The sequence below is a fragment of the Podarcis liolepis genome (assembly GCF_965112155.1).
Source record: "Podarcis liolepis genome assembly, chromosome: 2".
Lineage (NCBI taxonomy): Eukaryota > Metazoa > Chordata > Lepidosauria > Squamata > Lacertidae > Podarcis > Podarcis liolepis.
The window spans coordinates 80,614,280-80,635,828 of record NC_139555.1 but is presented as its reverse complement, the minus strand read 5'-3'; the positions used below and the strand labels follow the sequence as shown (position 1 = coordinate 80,635,828).

The following is a 21,549-nucleotide window of genomic DNA, read 5'->3' as shown; positions in this document are numbered from 1 at the left end:
GCTTCTTCTCTTTCTCAGATTCACAAGTTAGAGGTGTTTTCATCTTCCTTATTGAGACACCATTATTCTTGCACAGGAGCAGGGAAACATTTGCGTTCAAAGGCTCTCTTATCGTGCCAGTGCTCTGAGTGCCAAGTGGATGGGATCAAAGGCTGGCAATAATAAAGAAACCATGCAGCTTGCAACACACACATATAGCAAGGCATGGGGAACAGTTGCTAAGGAAGCTGAAGTGTGTGTACTGTGTAGTTTTAATCCTATCAATGTTTAATTGTTTTTTAATTATTGTTTTTAGTGGTTTTTAATGTACTTGAAGGGACGCGGGTGGCGGCTTAGTCATGCTAGCCACAGGACCCGGAAGCTGTCTGCGGACAAACGGCGGCTCCCTCGGCCAATAAAGCGAGATGAGCGCCGCAACCCCATAGTCGGTCACGACTGGACCTAATGGTCAGGGGTCCCTTTACCTTTACCTTTAATGTACTTGTAAGCTACCTTCAACTATGTCAGGGAAAATGGAGTGGAGGATTAACAACAACAGCAACAACAACATACAGTGGTACCTCAGGTTACATACGCTTCAGGTTACACACTCCGCTAACCCAGAAATAGTGCTTTAGGTTAAGAACTTTGCTTCAGGATAAGGCGGCGCGGCAGCAGCAGGAGGCCCCATTAGCTAAAGTGGTGCTTCAGGTTAAGAACAGTTTCAGGTTAAGAACGGACCTCCGGAACAAATTAAGTACTTAACCTGAGGTACCACTGTACTAGTTGTACTCAGAATAGATCTGTTGAAATCAATAAACATTACTACCTCACGTCCTTCAATGCCAATGGGTCTACCCTGAGAAGAATTTGGTTGTCAGGAAGAAATTAATGGCTGCACTGGAAATTGGTGTACAGACCTTTGTGACACATATAAGGCAGCCCCTGCTTGCTAAAATTCATATGTGGGCATCAGATCCCCATGAAAGTGTCTTTCCCTAGCTTCCAGCTCTTATTACTGCTGTTGTGAGGGCTAGAATTTTATCTTCTTTATGATTTTGGGAATCAATTTCCTGACTACTTTGACAGAAGAGCTATTTGGGATTCTGTGGCAATGCAATGAAGTACCAAGAGATGATTAAAATAGAGAGGATTACATGCTTTATGTTGCTAGAGTGCATTCTGTTTTCATGGTTGCTTTTTTAAGGCTGTGAAAAACCATGGACTTGCACTGTTTATTTCTTCTTTCATGTATTTTTTTGTTGGTTCATTTTTTTTTAATACAAATATTTAGTAATTCTTTAGTAGGTAGCATTTCCCCTGTTAATTAATTGAATTGTTTTTTTCTTCTAGTGTGTGTATCGCAAAGCAATAGACAAAGGCTAGCTGTTAGCTGAGTTGGCATTTCCTTTTTGTGCTTGTAGGAAAAGATGCACAAGCTGTTAGAAGTGTATGAGCGCCTTGGAGGAGAAGAGGATATTGTTAATCCAGCCAATGAATTGATTAAAGAAGGGCATATTCAGAAGCTGTCAGCAAAGAATGGCACCGCTCAGGATAGGTATCTATTTCTGGTGAGTTACTTCATTTCTCAGGAGTAAAGTGTTCACCTACTTTGTAGACACAAAGTCTCCTTTGATCTGATTGGTCAGGTCTTGCTGGTGGAGTCTGCTCTGTATTGCACATGTATTTTCCTTTCACAAAAGCAGGTTCTGTTCTGTTTTAAAGAAAATATTCTTTCTGTCGCCATACCAGTATTTGATGATGCTTTGGTTTTTGTGTAATTGGCACTTTTCATTTATTAGTTTATCCCAAAGTATTATGCTGCTGAATATTAAATAGTCCACAGACATTAACCTGACAAACCCATTGCCACCAGACTTAAGTATAATCTTTTAAATTATCATTAACAATCACAGGCTCCTGTGGACATCGTCAACCATTTTGTGCAAAAAACAGGAGCAGCACTTTGGAAATCTGAGGTCAGGCCCGGCCAGCCATTAGATGTTGATCTTCTGACATGGTTCTCTGAATATAATATCCACACATAGTTTCTCTCTGTGTGAGTCCACATGTGACATAGAAGGCTTTTCTTATTTTTATAGTTCTGCAGAGAATACTACTGAAATATCTGCTGGAAAACACTCTGGCATCTTCCCAGCATGTTGTGGGTTGGTTTTGTACAGCTATATTGTACATTGCAGGTATAGGGCAGGATTCACCTGACTCCTGTTGCCACAAGCCCTGCATGAGGACGTCTGCTTGTACAAGGGGTATTTCCCCTCCCCGGAAATTGGCTCTGGGGTGGGTGAGTAGGAGAACAACCAATATAGTGTGTCTGGAGAAGAGGGCGGTAGGGGGTGTCATTCTGTCTGGCAGTGGCATTGAATTTCAATCATAGTTATTGTCAGGCAGTTTCCCCCCCTCTGTAACCAGGCCTTTGGCATTTAACTATATCTGTGGCCTTTTGTATATGGCCAGGATGTTTTAAATGTGTTTCTTTTTCCTTTTTCTTTTAATGTATTTATTGTGGGGTGTTGTTTGTTTGTTTGTTTGTTTGTCTGTCTGTCTGTCTGGTTGTAAGTTGCTTTGGGTTGCCCTGCGCAAGATGAAGCGACCAAGAAATTGAATAATAATAATAAAAATATTTTAAAAATCACAATTCATAGGATGTAGACGATTCACAGTCAAAATTGAGCTTTCCTCAATCCCCCCATGAGCTGTTGCTATAAAAATGAATTCCTGATAAATTTCACACACCACAGTGCTAGAAATTTTAACCTTTATTGGAGAAATGAAGTGTAACAACTGATTTTGCAATTAAGGGGGTGGCTATGCTTACTGATTTTATAATGAAGGGTGTGGCTGAATATTAAAGTGATTTCCACATACCATAACAAGAATTTTCCATCAATTGCAGTTTAACAGCATGGTGTTGTACTGCGTGCCCAAACTAAGATTAATAGGCCAGAAATTCAGTGTGCGAGAAAAGATCGATATTGCAGGATTGCAGGTTTGTATCTTGTTCGCTTGCATTTATAATATACTTTTATAACAGTGCTTGGATAGCTCAGTTGGTTAGAGCGTGCTGCTGATAATGCCAAGGTTGCAGGTTTGAACCCCATAAGGGACAGCTGTTTAGTCCTTCATTGCAGAAGTTTGGACTAGTTGATCCTCAGGTTCCCTTCCAACTCTATGATTCTGTGATTCAGAATTTGTCACTCTTGTTGAGAAACAAGCCCTTTGGCCATCCCCAGATGCATAAGCAAAGTAAAACACAGGCAACGTGGAAGGCGGAACATGACATGCTGTTATTGAAGATGGAACTGCAGGAAATGAGTATGCAGTATTGCAGACTTCAACAGGGGGACCGTGCAAACAATAACAACAATAAAGCCACAGTCAGTTTCTCCTCTGGCATTGCAGTACCATAAGTGCCACTTGAAAGCCGCTGAGCTTAAAACATAGTGGATGTGGACCCATACATTTCTCCGTGCCTAGACTAGTCGCAGATACAGTCTAGGTTAGAGTCCAAGTCTCTTCCACCAACTGCTTCTGCACCTTACAGCTGGCAAACCTTGTTTGTATCTCAGAAAAACCCTTGTGTAAATAATGCCTCCGAAAGCATTGCCATTAAAAAGTAGACACTAGATGTTATTTTTAAACAAACAGTTCATTATTATTATTAATAGTTGCTGCTGTTTATTTAGAGAGAGTAGCGGTTTGTTTGGTAATCTTAAAAGTGTTTAGAAAATTGCATTTTAAAGTATAGTAAAATATACTTGGTTTCCTAGGTCCAGGAAATCAGCAAGCAAAATGTGACTCATACATTCTCAATAACAGGAAAGAAAAGATCATTGGAGCTACAAGCTAGGTACAGAATTTTGTTCATTCATTCTGCATGTTTTGAGCAAGGAATGTTAGGCTGTGGAAGCAATTGGTAAAATAATTCATTCTAGTAAATTCTATTGCTTTGAATCATAAATAAGGTAAAGGGGAAGCAAAGGGTAGTTTTCAATTATATGCTGCCGAGTTTAGAATAGGTGGCATAGCAGATTCCAGCAACAAAACATGAATTTACTGTAGAGATGAATAAGATTATTATCTGCTTATAAGACTGCAGATATTAAAACAGCTACTGAATATGCTACATGTATACAACATGTATGTCTTTTCTGCATTTTATAGGACAGAAGAAGAGAAGAAAGAATGGATCCAGGTCAATATAAGCATATTTTACTTAGCCTTTATGCCATCCCATTTCATTTTTGGTGTTCTTCTTTGCTAAGTACATTAAGCTGCATATAGGAACTTTTTTCTCCATTTCATTATTTCCAAGCTGTTATACCCCACCCTGCCAAAAAGACACCTTTCCCTGAGCAATTTACAATAAAACAATGAAATACAGCTATACAAAGATAAGTAAAGCTGAGTAAAATAACAATAAAGCTAGCAAAAGTTTTTTTTTTTTAAAAAGCATTATAAAAAAACCAGACACTGGAGATGAAAGCATGCCCTTAACATGCCTGAGACAGTAAAAAAAGACTTTGGTGCTAAGATGATGTCAGAGTAGGCAAATGTGAACCTCCCGATGGTATTCCATAACTAGGACTGTAACAGAAAAGTCTGCTCCCTAATCATAATCCACCAAGGGTTGTATCTAGCAAAGCCATCCTATTAGTGCAGGGACTTATGCCTGAACAACAGAACAGCCTCTCTGCCCCATGTGACGCTGCACTCCACCCAGATCTATCCTGGGGTTTCCTCCAACCCTCCACAGCAGATTGGTGAGGGTGTAGAGGGAGAGGAAGTCCCGTTATGCAAGCAGAAGGCATTACGCAGCTTGGTCGGATACAGCCCTGTATTTGTAATGGGTATCCAAAGTCTCTGAGAATTATCTTAAGGCACTCATGTGCCTTAAGAAAATGGTCACATATGTCCCAAGCCATGAAGAAATAACTTTAAAAGTGAGCATAATCACTTTAATGTGAGCCTGAACATAGACGAATAGCCAATGCAGATGCTTCAGAACAAGCAAGATGGATTCCTAATGCAGAGTCCCAGTTAGCATTTCCACAATAGTATTTTATAATAACTGCGTCTTCAAAGGCAGCCTCACATGTACTCTATTACAGTAATGGAAAATATTGCTTCGGGGTGAGGAACTGATGACTTCTGCATTGAAATCTTATTGGTGTTTTAGCAGAAGACCCATTGCCTACCTCTCCCATTACATTTATATAATTCTGATAGTGCTTTTGTTCCTTATAGTTAGTTAACTGAAGTGACCTTTCAGTTTTTACAGACTACGTTCTTAATTTGAGGCTCTACTTTTGTAAGTCATACTTGGAAATTCTTTATCTTGTAGAAACAACACTCTTAAGTAATGACATCTGCAAACAGTTTTGTTTTGTTCTAAAAAAAGTTTTTGGTTTTGTGTTCTAAATAAGATTTTGCAGGTTACTTTTACTTACTGCATTTCTTGGAATTTTATTGCAGGTCATTCAAGCAACAATTGAAAAGCATAAACAGAACAGTGAAACGTTTAGAGCTTATAATAGCTCTTTTTCTCAAGAAGATGAGCATCTCCCAGATTCATCAGTAAGCATTTAGTGATCATTATACCTGTGGGTCTTTGCTGTCATATATATTGCACTTAAACTTGCAATTTTTTTGTTTTTAATTTGTAGCCCGTGTTTTTGATCCAGAGTTCCCATAAGTGGAGCCTCCCTCCTGGGACTTTCCATTGGGGAACTGGACAAAGGGAGGCAATTTTCTCCATCTCTTGACACTTGCTTTTATTGAGTTACATTAGTCACTTTATGAACATGCTTAAAAGCACAGGTCCTAGTACTAATCCTTGGTGGCATAGGAACCAACTCCTACGGGTTAAGGTCCTTTCGCGCCCCCCCCATAAAATATTTGAGGGCCCGCCCACCTAAAGTAGATGGGCATTACCATTCAAATAGCATATGTGTGCTGTGTCTTTGATTGATTATGCAAGGTTGGCTCTCTTGCTTGGTGGACTTCACTTTCTGCTTCCATCCATTAGGAGAACTATCCATTTATTCCTGTTCTCTGCTTCCTGTTTCTTACCCAGTTACTGGTTCTTAAGAGGACCTCTCCTCTTATTCTGCAACTGATAAACTTACTCAGGAATATTTGACGATGTACTTTTATCTATATACTTGTTGGCACTCTCAAAGTACTAAGAAAGGTTAGTGAGACAGGACCTACCTTTGCTGAAATTTGTTCTTCTATATGCTTGGGAGTTCTACCTTTAATAAAGCTTTTCACCAGTTTTCCAGGAATAAGTAAACTGGTCTGTAATTTGCTGGATCCCTTTAAAAGAGATTCATGTTAAGTTGGCTACTTTCCACTCCTCAGGTATGGGGATTGATAGTAGGCACATGTTACATATTTTTCTTAGAAGATCAACAATTTCACATTTGAACTCTTTAAGAACTCTCAAGTGGATGCCATCTGGACCCAGTGTTTTGTCAGTTTTCAATTTGCCGATAAGACCTAGAACCTAGTCACCTATCACTGCTATTCTCATACTCCATCTCTAAGAAAGTTCAGACACAGGGATTTATCCCACATCTTCTGTGAAGGCAGGCATAAGAATTCATTCAGCTTCTCTGAACTTTCTCTTCTATCCTTTAAGAGTCTTTTGATACCCATGTCATTCAAAGATCCAGCTGCTTGCCTAGCTGGTCTCCTGCTATTCATGTATTTAAAGAGTTTTTTGTTGGTGGTCTTTGTTTTTAACAATGTGCTCCTTGAATTCCTCTCCCTCTCCTTTCAACAATTTTCTCAAGAAAATGGTCTCTAATAGCCTCTAAGAGCTTCCTTTTCTCTGCTTGCTAACCATGATGACATCCTCTTGGCCCTGGTGGTACCTTTCTTGAACTGTGGTATACATTCTAGTCAAGCTTTCATTGTGGTTTTGAAAACCCCCAAGCATTCTGGAGAAATTGGGTCCTCTTTACTTTGCCTCTTAGCTTCCTTTTACCAGTTCCTTCATTCTGGGGAGCTTTTCTCTTTTGAAATCAAATGTGACTGTGTAGAACTTTTTGGGCAGTTGTCCGCTTACATATATGTTAAATGTGATAACATTATGGATCACTGTTCCCATTTGGCTCAACAGTACTTATATCTCATGCCAGGTTCTGAGTGCCACCCCTCTAGTTGATTCCCATAGAACATCATCATTTAGGATATCTAGAAATAGATGTTACCAGTTTGTTATGTTTGGAGCATATAGCCTGCCTGTATGAGGGTAATTAAAGTCACCCATTACTACAGCAGTTCTGGATGTCTCCTGGATTTTATTCTCCATCTCAAGATTCTCTCAGCATTTTGGTCAGGGTGATGATAGTACATCCCCAAGTACTAAATTGCTCTTGGAAGCCAGTATTACCAAAATGGCAACCAAAATGGTCAAAGGCCTGGAAACAATGCCTTATGAGGAACGGCTAAGGGAGCTGGGCATGTTTAGCCTGGAGAAGAGGAGGTTAAGGGGTGATATGATAGCCATGTTCAAATATATAAAAGGATGTCACATAGAGGAGGGAGAACGGTTGTTTTCTGCTGCTCCAGAGAAGCGGACACGGAGCAATGGATCCAAACTACAAGAAAGAAGATTCCACCTAAACATTAGGAAGAACTTCCTGACAGTAAGAGCTGTTCGACAGTGGAATTTGCTGCCAAGGAGTGTGGTGGAGTCTCCTACTTTGGAGGTCTTTAAGCAGAGGCTTGACAACCATATGTCAGGAGTGCTCTGATGGTGTTTCCTGCTTGGCAGGGGGTTGGACTCGATGGCCCTTATGGTCTCTTCCAACTCTATGATTCTATGATTCTATTCTATGATACCACCCACAACAGTTATGTGGATGAGCCGCTTTGGGGATTTCTAACTTGTTGGACACTGTACCCGTTGATGTGCAGAGTGACACCCTTTCCAGTGTTTCTAGCTTTCAAGAATTTTAAATATGATGATTTTATGTTCTATTAGAACCAAAGTGTTATTACATCATGGGCAGATATATGTTGGTGTGCACAAAAAGAGCCTATGGTATGTTTGTATGAGCCTTTTGAATCCAGGTTCAAATCACCACTCAGATATGAAGTTCACTGGGTCCTTGAGCAAGCCAGTATATCTCGGGCAGTCCTAACATGTGGATGCTTTGCTGGGAAATGCTAAAATGGGAACTCCCTGGACAAAAGGTGGATAGACTATAATAAAGTATAACTACTGATATCCTGTGTATATTAGACAGAGAAGGTCTATTCTGGTGCCTCATTTATCATTCCACAATGTCAAATTACAATGTTGGGTAGAACTGTATCCATAGTGGCTGAAATGCCTGTCAGGTATTTTGTGTTGCCGCCCATTGTCTTTAGCTATTCTGTATTTCACAACAGCTCTTTCATCAGTGGTGTCATATACCATTACGGTCTGGTGCCTATGTAACAGTGCAGACCCTCATTGCACCTCTGGGTCACCTCGCAACCACAAGAACGGTGTAACAGCAGTCATAGTGACCCTTCCCAAACACTCCTTGGCCAGTGCAAGAGCTCATAGTATTGAGCTATTAAAGAGCTGGGTGTTTTATTAGTATTCATGTGCTTTCTTATGGCTTTCCCACAACAGATAGCGAGCACCAGTTCTGTGGAATCCATGCCAGGAACAGATGGTAGCAGCACATCTGGAGGGGTAAGCAATTGCGAGGAGGATGCCTCATTAAATCAAATGTTCAAATGTTTTGTTTTGATTAGAGGAGAGGGGGGGGGGAGCAGGCCCGTTCCAGACATGGTCATGCATTAGCCTATATTCTCTATTCGAATTTTATTTACTTGAACTGTGCCTTTTCACCATTAGTGAAAATTGCTCCTGACCTTTTCTATTGTAAAACTTTCAACACTTACCTCACTTCTGAAGCACGAGTCCATATGCAGACTGAATTAGCTTCCTTTGAATACTGTTGGGAAAGAAATCATTGTCTTCTATTTACAAGCGAGCAGGACTCCTGAAGCCAGTACAAAATAAGCCATTGTTACTTGATGTCAGAGCTGCTTGAAGATCCTAGCTCACAGAGGATCACGCTAGCCAGCGATCATTAAGTAAAAGTCTTTATTGAGTTACAGTTTCCATTCTCAAGCTGCTGCGTGCAACTCTACGTCTAGTAGCTAGATCGGCGAAGCTCCGTCTGAGTCTCCGCCCCGTGTGCACCAACTTAATATCCTAGCCCGGCTCCACCTTTTCCGCCTGACTGTCCTCCTCTGGGTCCCTCTACCCCCCGGGGTCTCTTCCTTCCGGGATTCTTCTGACGCTGACCCCCCGGACCCTCCTGTCTCCTTGCGCCGGGCTTTAGGACCTGGCTCCCTTTCCGGGCTGCTTACTGCGCCGCCTTCCTCTGCATTTGAACTTGGCGCGCGCGCCCAACCTTCCACTTTCCGCTTAACCGTTTCTTCGCTCCCCGATGGAGGTGTGGCCACTCCTGACTCGTGCCCTCCCTCCTGTGGTGAGCTGCCAGCGCTTGCCCCCTGGCTCCCTTCCTCTTCCCTGCTCTCTGGCGGTGACGCTGGTCCCGATTTCCAACTGCTCTCCTCTGAGTCCCCTCTGGCTCTATCTTCCTGGGGTGCCCCCCTAGACTCCCCCCTTGCCCTGGCCACTGGTGCTCCTTTCTGTGAATCCTCTGATTCACTGGAAAGACTCGGAGATCTCGGGTCGTCGTCATCACTCATCTTTTCTTCTGCCTCCTCCCCTTCGCTCTCTGTTTCCTCCCTTGCCCTTGCCTCTGCTCCTAAACCCCTGACATCCATCCCCCCCTCGAAGCCCCCCATTCCCCCCTCCCCTCCTTCCGGTGCTGGAGCTGGGTGCTGCTGTTGCAAAGGGACGAACGTCGGATATCGTTCGCTTCCCGTGGCGGGCCTCCATCTGAAGTCTCCCGGGTCTTCCTCCCTGCTCTCGTCGACGACGGTCACCTCCGCTTCCATCTCTGTGCCGCCGTGCTCGAAACCAGGGTCGTCCCCGAAAACGTCCATGTCCGTCTCTCCCTCACTTCCTCCTGGCGGCGTTGCTCGTCCTGGGCATTCCAGCCACTTTCTGCGGAACTGCTCCTCTGGTCTATCGTCCCACCAATACGAGGGTTCTGAGGCAGATCCCGAGGGTGACCCCTCCGGGGAACGGACGTCTCGTGTCGGGTCCTCGTCCGAGTCGAACCCCCGGAACGTGCTGGCCGAAAGCGTGGGCGTGAAAAGCCAGTCGTCGAAAAAGTCTGCTGGCATAGGTCTATGTGGGAAGAGGGCATGAAACTCGTCTTTGAGCAGAGGTTCGTCCAAGGCGTAGCCCGGAACCCAGCTGTTCGCACTGGCCGGGGTGCCCTCCTTGGCGAGAAAGTATTCTACCCCCTCTTCCCCCCCATCTGGAGTCCAAAATCTCCGTGACTTCGTTGATGCGCTCCTTCTGTGCCACTCCCGCGTGCCCTGTTCTGTCTCTGACCGGACTCGGCGCCGTTCCGGGTTCCTGGAACCTGTGCGGTGCCTTGTAGGGAGTGAGCACCGATCTGTGGAACACCGGATGCATTCTGGAACCCTCCGGAAGTGCCAGTCTGAAAGCTACCGGGTTGACCTGCTCTTCGACTTGGTAGGGCCCCAGTTGTTTATGCCCTAGTTTCTTCTTGGCCAACGACCTGGCCGGCACTGCGTGGGCTGCTAACCAGACCCAGTCTCCCACGTGGAGCTCTTCGCCAACCCTTCTGTGTTTGTCCGCTTGTACCTTGTATGCGTGCTTGGCCAGCTCCAGGTGGCGCCTCAGCTGATCGTGGACTTCCTGCAGCTCCGACGTGAACGCATCTGCTGTCTGCGGCTCCCCCTCCCCCATTCTTTCCAGTCCCGGGAAGGTTCTGGGGTGCCTCCCGTTGTTGGCGAAGAACGGCGTGACCCCCGTGGACACGTGCTTCGTGTTGTTGTAGGCGAACTCGGCAAGCGGCAGGTAATCCACCCACGTCGCAGGCTGTTGATTTGCATAACATCTCAGGTACTGCTGCATGATGGCATTGACCCGCTCCGCTTGCCCGTTGGTCTGCGGGTGTCTCGCCGACGCCAGGTTGATCTTGACGTTCAGGAAGCCCATCAGCTTCTGCCAGAAATTCGAGATGAACTGCCGCCCCCGGTCGGACAGAATAGACCGTGGCAGACCGTGAACCTTGAACACGTGGTCTATGAACAGTTTGGCGGTTTGCTCCGCCGTGGCCACCTTAGCACACGGAATGAAATGTGCCATCTTGGAAAACAGGTCCACCACCACCAGCACTGCCGTCTTGCCCCTCGAGCTGGGCAGATCCGTGACAAAGTCCAGGGCCACCCTTTCCCAAGGTTCGACCGGAGTTTGCAGCGGTTCCAACAGTCCGGCCGGCGGTCTGTGCACTGGCTTGGCCCTCTGGCAGGTGTCACACCTCGCCACGTAGTCTGCGACCTCCCCTCTCATTCCAGGCCACCAGAAATCCCTGGCGACTAATTCCACCGTCTTCTCCTTGCCAAAGTGCCCGGCAGTGGGCGCGTCGTGCAGCTGCTGCAGCACCTTGGCGCGAAGGTCGTCTCCCGGCACGTAGATGGCCCCTTTACGGATGAGCAATCCATCTCGTAGCTGGAAACCGTCGGCCGCTGCCTTGCCCCTTTGCACCTCTGCCATCTTTGCTTGCGCGAAGGAGTCATCCTGCAACGCTCGTCGCACCGCCTCCAGGTCCACGGTTGCCGCGGCGCACGCCCACACTGTTGGTGCGAAGATGTGCATGGCGGCCGCTGGCGTTGCGTCCTCCAGATACTGTGGCTTACGGGAGAGAGCGTCCGCCATGATGTTAGTGTCCCCCGGGACATACTCTATGCGGAAGTCGAAGTTCGCAAAGAACTCAGCCCAACGTATCTGCCTCTGGTTTAGGAACTGTGCCGTGCGCCAGTGCTCCAGATTCTTGTGGTTCGTGCAAACCTGCACCGTGTGCTTGGCGCCGATCAGGAAGTGCCTCCACGCTTTGAACGCTGCATGAATGGCCAGCAACTCCCTGTCCCAGATGGTGTAGTTCTGCTCGGACTTGCTGAGCTTCCTGGAGTAAAACGCTCCCGGTCGCCACACCCCCTGCGGGTCCTTCTGCAGCAGGACCGCCCCCACGGCTCTGTCCGAGGCGTCTGTCTCCACCCTCATCGGCCTGCTGGGGTTGACATGAAGCAGCTGCTCTTCCGACGCGAAGAGACGCTTGAGTGCCTGAAAGGACTGCTCCGCCTGCTCTGTCCAAATGAACTTCTTTTTCTTGGAGCTAAGCGTGTCTGTGATGGCCGCTGTCTGCATAGCGAAGCCCTTGATAAACTTGCGATAGAAGTTCGCAAAGCCGACAAACCGTTGGACCTCCTTCCGGTTGCGTGGACTCTTCCAATCCAACACCGCTCGAACCTTGGCGCTGTCCATGGCGAGCCCCTTGTCAGACAGCTTGTAGCCCAGAAAATCCACCTCCGTCACGTCAAATTGGCACTTCTCCAGCTTGGCGTAGAGCCTATGTTGCTTTAGCCTGCTCAGCACTTCCTTGACGTGTCCGTCATGGTCCTGCTGCGATTCCGAAAAGATCAGGATGTCATCTAAGAAACAGACGCACGTCTTGTAGAGAAGTCCCGCCAACACGTGATGCATGAAAGCTTGAAAAACGTGGGAGCCATTTTGCAATCCAAAAGGCATAACTCTATATTCGTAGGTACCCAGTGGCGTGAACATGGCCGTCTTCCACTCATCTCCTTCCCGCATGCGAATGAGGTTGTACGCCCCTTGCAGGTCTAACTTGGTGAACACTTTTCCCTTCCGCACCTTCGCTAGGAGGTCGTCGATTTGGGGCATGGGGAAGTCCGATGGCTTGGTCCCATTGTTTAAAATGCGATAGTCCACTACCAGTCTTTTTTGGGGCGTGTCCCGCTTTTTAACAAAGAATACAGGACTGCCCCCCGCTGCCTTGGACTCTCGGATGAAACCGCGCTCCAAATTATGATCTATGAACTCTTTGAGTTCTTGCAGTTCGTCCTCTGACATGGAATACAGTTTCCCTTTAGGCAGCGCCGCCCCCGGCAGCAGGTCAATTTTGCAGTCATATGGTCTGTGAGGGGGTAGCCTGTCTGCCTCCTTCTCGCAGAAAACTTCCAAAAATTCTGCGTACTTGTGGGGAATCGCTTGGAGCGTGCCTAGCAGCAGCTGTGACTCCTCTTCCTCTCCTTCCTGCCGGGGCACAATGCAGTGTTCAGCACAAAAGGAAGAGCCGAAGGTCAGCTGCCTCTGGTACCAAGCCAGCGTTGGGCTGTGCTTGTCCAGCCAACTCATTCCCAATACAATGGGCGTATCCGATAGTTGAGTAACATTGAAGCTGATGATTTCTTTGTGATTCCCAAGTCGCATCACCATTGGTGGCGTCTGCTTCACCACTTGCCCCCCGAGCAGCTCCCTGCCATCCACCGTGACAACCTGCAGGGGCAGTGTGGCCGGCAGCAACTGTATAGCGTGTTTGTCGACAAAGTCCTGCCCTATAAAGTCCGCATTGCTGCCTGAGTCAATGGTGATTGGCACGTCCATGGTGATTCCATTGGGCAGCTGGAGAGATGCGGTGAGCCTCACTACTGGTTTGGGCGGGAGGGGGTTCACGGGCTGTAAAATCTCTGGGGACTGCGTCACTAACATGTCTGGCTGGGCCCCAGGGCCTCTTCCTCCAGCCAGACTGCGTCGTTTCCCTGCTGTGGTCCTCCTTGCTGCGTTGCTGCAGTCACCATTGCTGAGGCTGCAGTGAGTTTGTGGAGCCTCTGGGGACACTCTTTCGCCATATGCCCTGGCTCCTCACAGACGTAACACTTCCTGTTCCCTCTAGGAGGCTTCGCTTTCACTGCTGCCGGTGCTAGGGCTCTGGTTGCTGACTGAGCCCTTGCACCTCCAACCTCCATAGGTTCCGCTCCTCCTCCTGGCGGAGGCGTGGATTGCGCACGCGCTGCTTCTCTGGGAAGGAAGGAGGAGCCCCTGGCTGGTTCGCGCCCTCCACACCCTTCGTCCCTGCTCCACGGACGTTCTTCCAGCCGCACCCCCACTGCCAGTGCCCTCTGAACGACCTCCTGGGTGGTCCGGGGTCTCTCCCCCCTCGCGATTTCATCTTTAATCGAGCTGTGCAACCCCTCCCAAAAGAGGTCTCTTACAGGGGCCGAATCTCTGTCCCATTCCAGGGCACTGACCAAAGCGAAAAAGCGGGCATGGTACTGCCTCACGCTGGCCCTCCCTTGCCTTAGTCCATGCACCTCCTTCCGGGCAAGATCCACGTCAATGCTTGATAAAAAACACCCATCCATCGCTTTAATAAAGGCATCCGCATTTTGGAGCGCCAGATCCTTATCTCTCCATAAATTGCGCAGCCATGCTTTAGCATCCCCATGCAAATGGGACATGATGAATCCCACTTTCTCTTGCTCATCTCTAAAGTCTTTATTCAGCAGTTGCAGTGCGCACAGTACGTCTGCTCTAAAGTTGGGATACTGTTGCAGGTTCCCATCGAAGTGAGAGACCAGACCGCCTGTTCGTCTCGCCAACCCAATTCCCTCCTGCCTGGGTGTCTGCTTTGTAAGCACGTCTAACCTGACCTGGAGATCCCTGCAGGCGGCAGCTGCCTCCTCCTCTCTCTTCCTGGATGCGAGAGCCGCTGCATTCAGTTGTGACACTGCTTCTCTGAGTTCCTCTATCTGCTGCTCAGCCGTCATGTCGGCTGCCGTTCGTGAGCTCGCTGGTAGGCACCTGCTTCTCTCCCCTCCTCGAGGCTGTAGATGCCCACAATTGGGAGACGGAGCTTACTGTCAGAGCTGCTTGAAGATCCTAGCTCACAGAGGATCACGCTAGCCAGCGATCATTAAGTAAAAGTCTTTATTGAGTTACAGTTTCCATTCTCAAGCTGCTGCGTGCAACTCTACGTCTAGTAGCTAGATCGGCGAAGCTCCGTCTGAGTCTCCGCCCCGTGTGCACCAACTTAATATCCTAGCCCGGCTCCACCTTTTCCGCCTGACTGTCCTCCTCTGGGTCCCTCTACCCCCCGGGGTCTCTTCCTTCCGGGATTCTTCTGACGCTGACCCCCCGGACCCTCCTGTCTCCTTGCGCCGGGCTTTAGGACCTGGCTCCCTTTCCGGGCTGCTTACTGCGCCGCCTTCCTCTGCATTTGAACCTTCCACTTTCCGCTTAACCGTTTCTTCGCTCCCCGATGGAGGTGTGGCCACTCCTGACTCGTGCCCTCCCTCCTGTGGTGAGCTGCCAGCGCTTGCCCCCTGGCTCCCTTCCTCTTCCCTGCTCTCTGGCGGTGACGCTGGTCCCGATTTCCAACTGCTCTCCTCTGAGTCCCCTCTGGCTCTATCTTCCTGGGGTGCCCCCCTAGACTCCCCCCTTGCCCTGGCCACTGGTGCTCCTTTCTGCGAATCCTCTGATTCACTGGAAAGACTCGGAGATCTCGGGTCGTCGTCATCACTCATCTTTTCTTCTGCCTCCTCCCCTTCGCTCTCTGTTTCCTCCCTTGCCCTTGCCTCTGCTCCTAAACCCCTGACACTTGACTTATATGTTTCCTTAAGTCTGAGCTGAAGACTAGAAAGATAAGCTCGTCCGTTCTGTGTTTCACTAGAAGTCTTTGAATTATCAACAGAAACGCTTTACTTTTGGCAGCTGGGAAAGGCACAGTAATTTCCCCCCTAATGATGGTTTTCAATGTAAGCACTGCAAATCGTGGCTCACATCCATAATATGCCACAGATGTCTTTTATTAGGAAACTAGAGTCTTAGGTCTGGTTCGGATGTTCACCAGTTAAGATATCAGATGGTGCTTCTTACATGAAAAGCTGCTGCTCTAGGCTAAACTGCTTTAATTCAGCGTGCTGTACTTGGCATTCTTTATAATTAGGGCTTTCACCTGATGAAAGAAATTGTAGCCAATTAATCAGATGAGTTTCAGTCTAGTAAGATTGGTTGATTAAATCTGTGTAAATTTGCATATGAATAGTAATGCTGGGGGGGGGCATACAGTGGTACCTCAGGTTAAGTACTTAATTTGTTCCGGAGGTCCGTTCTTAACCTGAAACTGTTCTTAACCTGAAGCACCACTTTAGCTAATGGGGCCTCCTGCTGCCACCGCGCCGCCAGAGCACGATTTCTGTTCTCATCCTGAAGCAAAGTTCTTAACCTGAAGCACTATTTCTGGGTTAGTGGAGTCTGTAACCTGAAGCATATGTAACCTGAAGCGTATGTAACCCGAGGTACCACTGTATCTCTCTTGTTTTTCCGATGTCACACTCATATGTCCCAGCAGGCATCATCTTAGAAAAGGCATCCTTTGAGAGAGAGCAGGAGGTGGACTCCCCTTTCTGAGATGGTGCCTGTCACCTACAGTTTTTGGAAACACTTGCATTTATACCACTTTCCATTTTAAAAATCTGCTTCCTGCTTTAATGATGGGCACATTTTTAGCCACTCAAATGGTAATTAGGTATATTCACTGATTAAGTATTGCAGCCCTTCTTACAGTTTAGCTTGCTTCAGTCACACCATAGTATTCTCAAGCTCTAAATGTCTTGTTGTAAACAAGTTTTGCACTCCAGGGATTCATACAGGCTATTTGACTAAGTTAGGCCCACTAATTTCAGTGGTCTACCCTGAGTGAAACTGAGCTAAATACCACCCATAATAAAGTGTGTGGCATGTTATCTGCAATGTGTGCTGCCAGAATGATTTCCTATGAGGTTTTGAAGAAAGAGATCATGTGAATGAAATTGGGGGGGGGGTTTCCCTGCCACAGTCCACAAGACCATTATGCGATGTAACTCCATGGAAGGGGTAGTCATTGTGGTACCCTCCAGAACTCTGTCTCCTATTATCCTCAGTCAGCATAGCTAATGGGAGTTGTAGTCTAGCAACACCTGGAGACATAGTCCCAGGCCCTTCAGTAAACCCAACATGCAATACTTTCCCTAGGAAAATCTGCCTTTGCTCTCCATCTACTACCAAACTAGGTTCTAGATCCTTGCATTACTTAACAGAGCCCTGAAAAACCTGGGTCCTGGATTGCCTAAACCCTTATAACCTAACTCAGTCATTGAGATCATCTGTAGAAGCATCATTGGTCGTTCTCCAAGTTGGGGCGGTGCTCATCTGACAACAAGAAACCGAGCCTTTAGTATTGTTGGTCCAGTCCTGTGAAATGCTCTGCTAATAGTGCATTAGCAGGTGCCTTCTGTTTCAACCTTTAAATACCTGCTGAGAACTTCTCTGTGCTACCCTATTTCCATAGTGGTCAGTTGATGGTCTTTGATTTTAAAATTTTACATGTTTTTATTAGAGGTAGTTGCTGTTGCAAACTGCTTTGATTTTTTAAATGATCCAGCAGTGTGTGTGTGTGTGTGTGTGTGTGTGTGTATAAATTTTGGGCTGGGAAACAGCATACTCGTTTGCCATTCAACAATTTGAGATGCTGCGCAACTGCCTGGCATTTTCATAAAATGTTTGGTGGACAACTATGGATATGGCAACTTAATTTCTTGGTTGGGATTTGTTGCAACTGCTCTAAATAGTCACAGCAATCACAGCAGCTCTTGAATGGCAGCTGGCGGCGATAGTAAATCGCTGTTACATCTGATGTTTGCCAGGGCTTGGCTGCTTGCTCTGGTATGGGAGAGGAAGAAATGCATAAATGCCGTGGGAAGCTTTTTGCCGTGGGGAATTCTTTGGGTCTTGCTGTGAACAGTGGTTATGGTTACTTTTTATATTAATGTACAATATTATTTTGACCAAACTGCGGGAGGCAGTGGAAGACAGAAGTGCCTGGCGTGCTCTGGTCCATGGGGTCACGAAGAGTCGGACACGACTAAACGACTAAACAACAACAACACAATATTATTATAAGCATCAATTAGGTTTTTTGAACTATAAAAAAATTAAAGAAGATAGCAGCTTTATATATTTTGCATTATGACATTTCTGTACTTAATCTCAATTGTGTTACCCATTTAAATAGTTGTTGTTGTTGTTTTAAAAAATAAATCTGTGTATTTTGCTTACAGTAGACATGCTACTTTTTAATAAAAAGCCAAATGGCTTCTCTGTTTAATAGGAATGCCACTTAAAGCTCGCAGTAAAAGTTGAAAACAAGGTTCATATTTATACATTTGTGTATGAATCTTTCTCCTAGCGTTTGAAAAGCACCTGTCAACGGCTAGCTGGATTGTGCCATCCAAGAGCTTCTGTGTTAAGCACAGCCTTTTTGCTCTCTTTAAGTCTTTATACAGCTGAACCACTTGGTGGTGGTGATAGGCAGCAAACTAGAAGCTGCCTTCTTTATTCTGTCCAGCTTCCTAAAGGAATGTTTAAGACATTGCGGTATGGCCAGTATTAATTAAGAAAGCTATATCAGATAGTTAAAATTGTGGGGTAGGGTATTCAAATGATGTAAAATACATTAGTAAATACTGCATAGTGGTTTTGCATCCCAAATACACAGAAGTTTCTGTTGCTTTTTTTTATTTGCTGGTTGGCATTCTTTTCAGAGTTGTCATTGAGGAATAGGCATGTCTTCACTGCCATTTTTATATAGGTTGCGTTATTTACATCATACAGTCACTCTCTAAAATATAAATGGAAGTAAATTGCAAAGCCTATAGCATTACACGGGGTTGAGTAACTGAGCATTCCGTCAGTTTCACTCCCATCATTGTGAAATCGTGCCTGTTGATTGAGTTTCCATGCCGGCATGTAAATGCTGAAGGCAGAACACTAGGGATTCTGCTGTGCTGGAAAGGGGTCTATGGAACTCACTCCCCCAGAAGGCCATGATGCTCACCAGCTTGGAGACTCAGACAAATCCATGGAGGAGAGGGATATTGATGGCTATGCCATCAATATGGCTACTCCAACTGTTGCAGTTGGAGGCACCAATGCTTCTGAATACCTGTTGCTGGAAATCACAGGAGGAGAGAGGGCTCTTGTGCTTGGGTCCTGCTGGCTGGTTTCCCATAGGCATCTGTGGGAAATAAATTATTATTATTTAGGGAAGTTTTTAATGTGTGACATTTTAATGTATTTTTAAATCTTTGTTGGAAGCCGCACAGAGTGGTTGGGGAAACCCAGCCAGATGGGTGGGGTACAAATAATAATAAATTGTTGTTGTTGTTGTTGTTGTTATCTGGTTGGCCACTGTGGGTACTGGATGCAGGACCACAGGGGCCATTGACCTGATCATGCAGGCTATTCTAATGTTGGAGAACCCCCTGTTCTTGTAGAAAAGTAGTGGGGCTGTGGGAATAAACTCTTAACCTACGCAGAACCCCAAAGCGCACTCAATGCAGGTTGCACACGTACCATTTCCTCAAGGCACCAGTGCACATCCACAAGGCAGGAGGATTCAGGGGAGGCAATACTCATATCCCAAGAGTTCCAAGGCACTGGGGTCAGTAACCCTTGCATCCTTTATTTTTCCACTTCCCTGAAGTTGCCATGCAACAAGACTCTTTTTGGTGATGGATGGGAAGTGCTCCACCACCACCACTGAAATATCCCGGGGGGAGCTGATTTGGCTTCTGACGACATTTGCCCAATTCCTTTCTGTCGGATCCTTTTGGTGGTTCAGGAGCGCTGAGACCCGTTCACTGCATACAGAGTTGTTGGGGAATGTAGGAGCTGGCAAGACATTTCTTTCACTCAGTGTTATTTGCAGGGCTCTCTGATAGATGTTAAAAGGGACGCGGGTGGCACTGTGGTCTAAACCACTGAGCCTAGGGCTTGCCGATTGGAAGGTCGGCGGTTTGAATCCCCGCGATGGGGTGAGCTCCCATTGCATGGTCCCCGCTCCTGCCAACCTAGCAGTTCAAAAGCACATCAAAGTGCAAGTAGATGAATAGGTGGGGAAGGTAAAGGGCGGGAAGGTAAAGGGCGTTTCCGTGCGCTGCTCTGGTTTGCCAGAAGCAGTTTAGTCATAGTAGCCCCATGACCCGGAAACTGTACGTCAACTCCCTCGGCCAGTAAAGCGAGATGAGCGCCACAACCCCAGAGTCGTCCACAACTGGACCTAATGGTCAGGGGTCCCTTTATCTTTACCTAATAGATGTTGCACCTGATAAAGTACAGCTTGGTAGAAATCCGTAGCAATAAGGCTGAGGCAAATCACAGGCCGCAGTAACAGCAAAGGTGCAAATTGGTGGTGGTGGTGGTGTAGTCTGAGCCTGTATGATCGGCAACACAATGCTAGCTTGGTGTGGAATGGCTCTTTAATTTATTTATTTCAAAAGCTTTTGTGTACACCTGAAATAAATGTCATCAGTAGCTAATATTCTGGACAGTTGCTATAGTAATTGAGAGCTTCTTTACATACTGAAACAGCCTCTGAGTGTGTGGCTTGTAATGTGAGCAGAAAAGGCAGTGCATGGAAGACTGTTAGCAAACCTATAATGCACTCCATAAAATTTAATTACAGGCCATACCTATACCTTTAAAAAACGATCTTTGTGCTCTTTGGGGCAAGACATGAATGTTGATATAAATTAAACAACTTCTCTGAAATGAGCCATATACTCGGGTTCTCAACTGGGTAGTGTTGCAGTTGCTGCTTTGCTTATAGCGATGAGATTGAATGATTAAAATCTTTACTGCTCATGCATACATACTTGGCAGGCTAAGGTTCTTGGCTGCGCATGCATCCCACTTGTTTCCACTTTGCTCCTTCCCAGTGAGAGCAGGTAAACAAACCAGGAAAGGAATTCCTGAATGTTATGTCCAAATGCAGGATCGTAATTTGTTTCATCCTAACAGATTATGATTTGTAGCCATTCTGAAACCATGACCAGTTGTTGGCTTTCCAATACAGTGGTACCTCGAGTTACATACACTTCAGGTTACATATGCTTCAGGTTACAGACTCCGCTAACCCAGAAATAGTACCTCGGGTTAAGAACTTTGCTTCAGGATGAGAACAGAAATTGGGCTCTGGCGGCGCGGCGGCAGCAGGAGGCCCCATTAGCTAAAGTGGTGCTTCAGGTTAAGAACAGTTTCAGGTTAAGAATGGACCTCCGGACCGAATTAAGTACTTAACCCGAGGTACCACTGTATGCTTGAAGTTCTCCTGATGTCTGCCTGTAACTGCCTGGGAAGGCCTGCATTCTTCCTTTTGAGTAGTTGTCTCAAATTCTTCAGACAAAGAAGTCTTGCTCAAAATATACATCCTTGCAGGTAGTTTGCTTGCATGTTGCTTGCACAGCAGGAAATACTTTCTGAGGGAGAAGGCAGCTCACATATCAGGAAGGGTAAAGAGACCTTGAGCATGCAAATAATAGACTTCTTGGAAAATCTATAATTCTTAACTAAACAGTGCTAGTTCAGCCCTTGTTAGAGGCTTTTAAAATAGCTGGTCTAGCCATCATTCCAAATGTCTAGAGCTGTTTGGCTGTGAAAGTTGGCCCGTAGCAACTGGCAAAACTTGAATTAAGGTATATCTGGCACTCTAAATGCTAACCACGTGTGTTAAAATCACGACATTATACATA

The 21,549-nt window shown here is 46.3% G+C and overlaps 1 protein-coding gene across 4 annotated transcripts in view; it reads left to right on the top strand.

Moving 5' to 3' along the window:
* FGD3 (FYVE, RhoGEF and PH domain containing 3) overlaps window positions 1-21,549 on the top strand; it is a 104,251-nt gene that overhangs the window by 70,233 nt on the left and 12,469 nt on the right. For all 4 annotated transcript variants that reach the window (XM_083489236.1, XM_083489235.1, XM_083489237.1 and 1 more), the window contains 6 exons: window positions 1,404-1,550; window positions 2,897-2,989; window positions 3,771-3,850; window positions 4,165-4,195; window positions 5,476-5,577; window positions 8,633-8,695. In XM_083489236.1, the coding sequence (XP_083345362.1) occupies window positions 1,404-1,550; window positions 2,897-2,989; window positions 3,771-3,850; window positions 4,165-4,195; window positions 5,476-5,577; window positions 8,633-8,695 (516 nt within the window). The remainder of the gene's footprint in view (window positions 1-1,403; window positions 1,551-2,896; window positions 2,990-3,770; window positions 3,851-4,164; window positions 4,196-5,475; window positions 5,578-8,632; window positions 8,696-21,549) is intronic.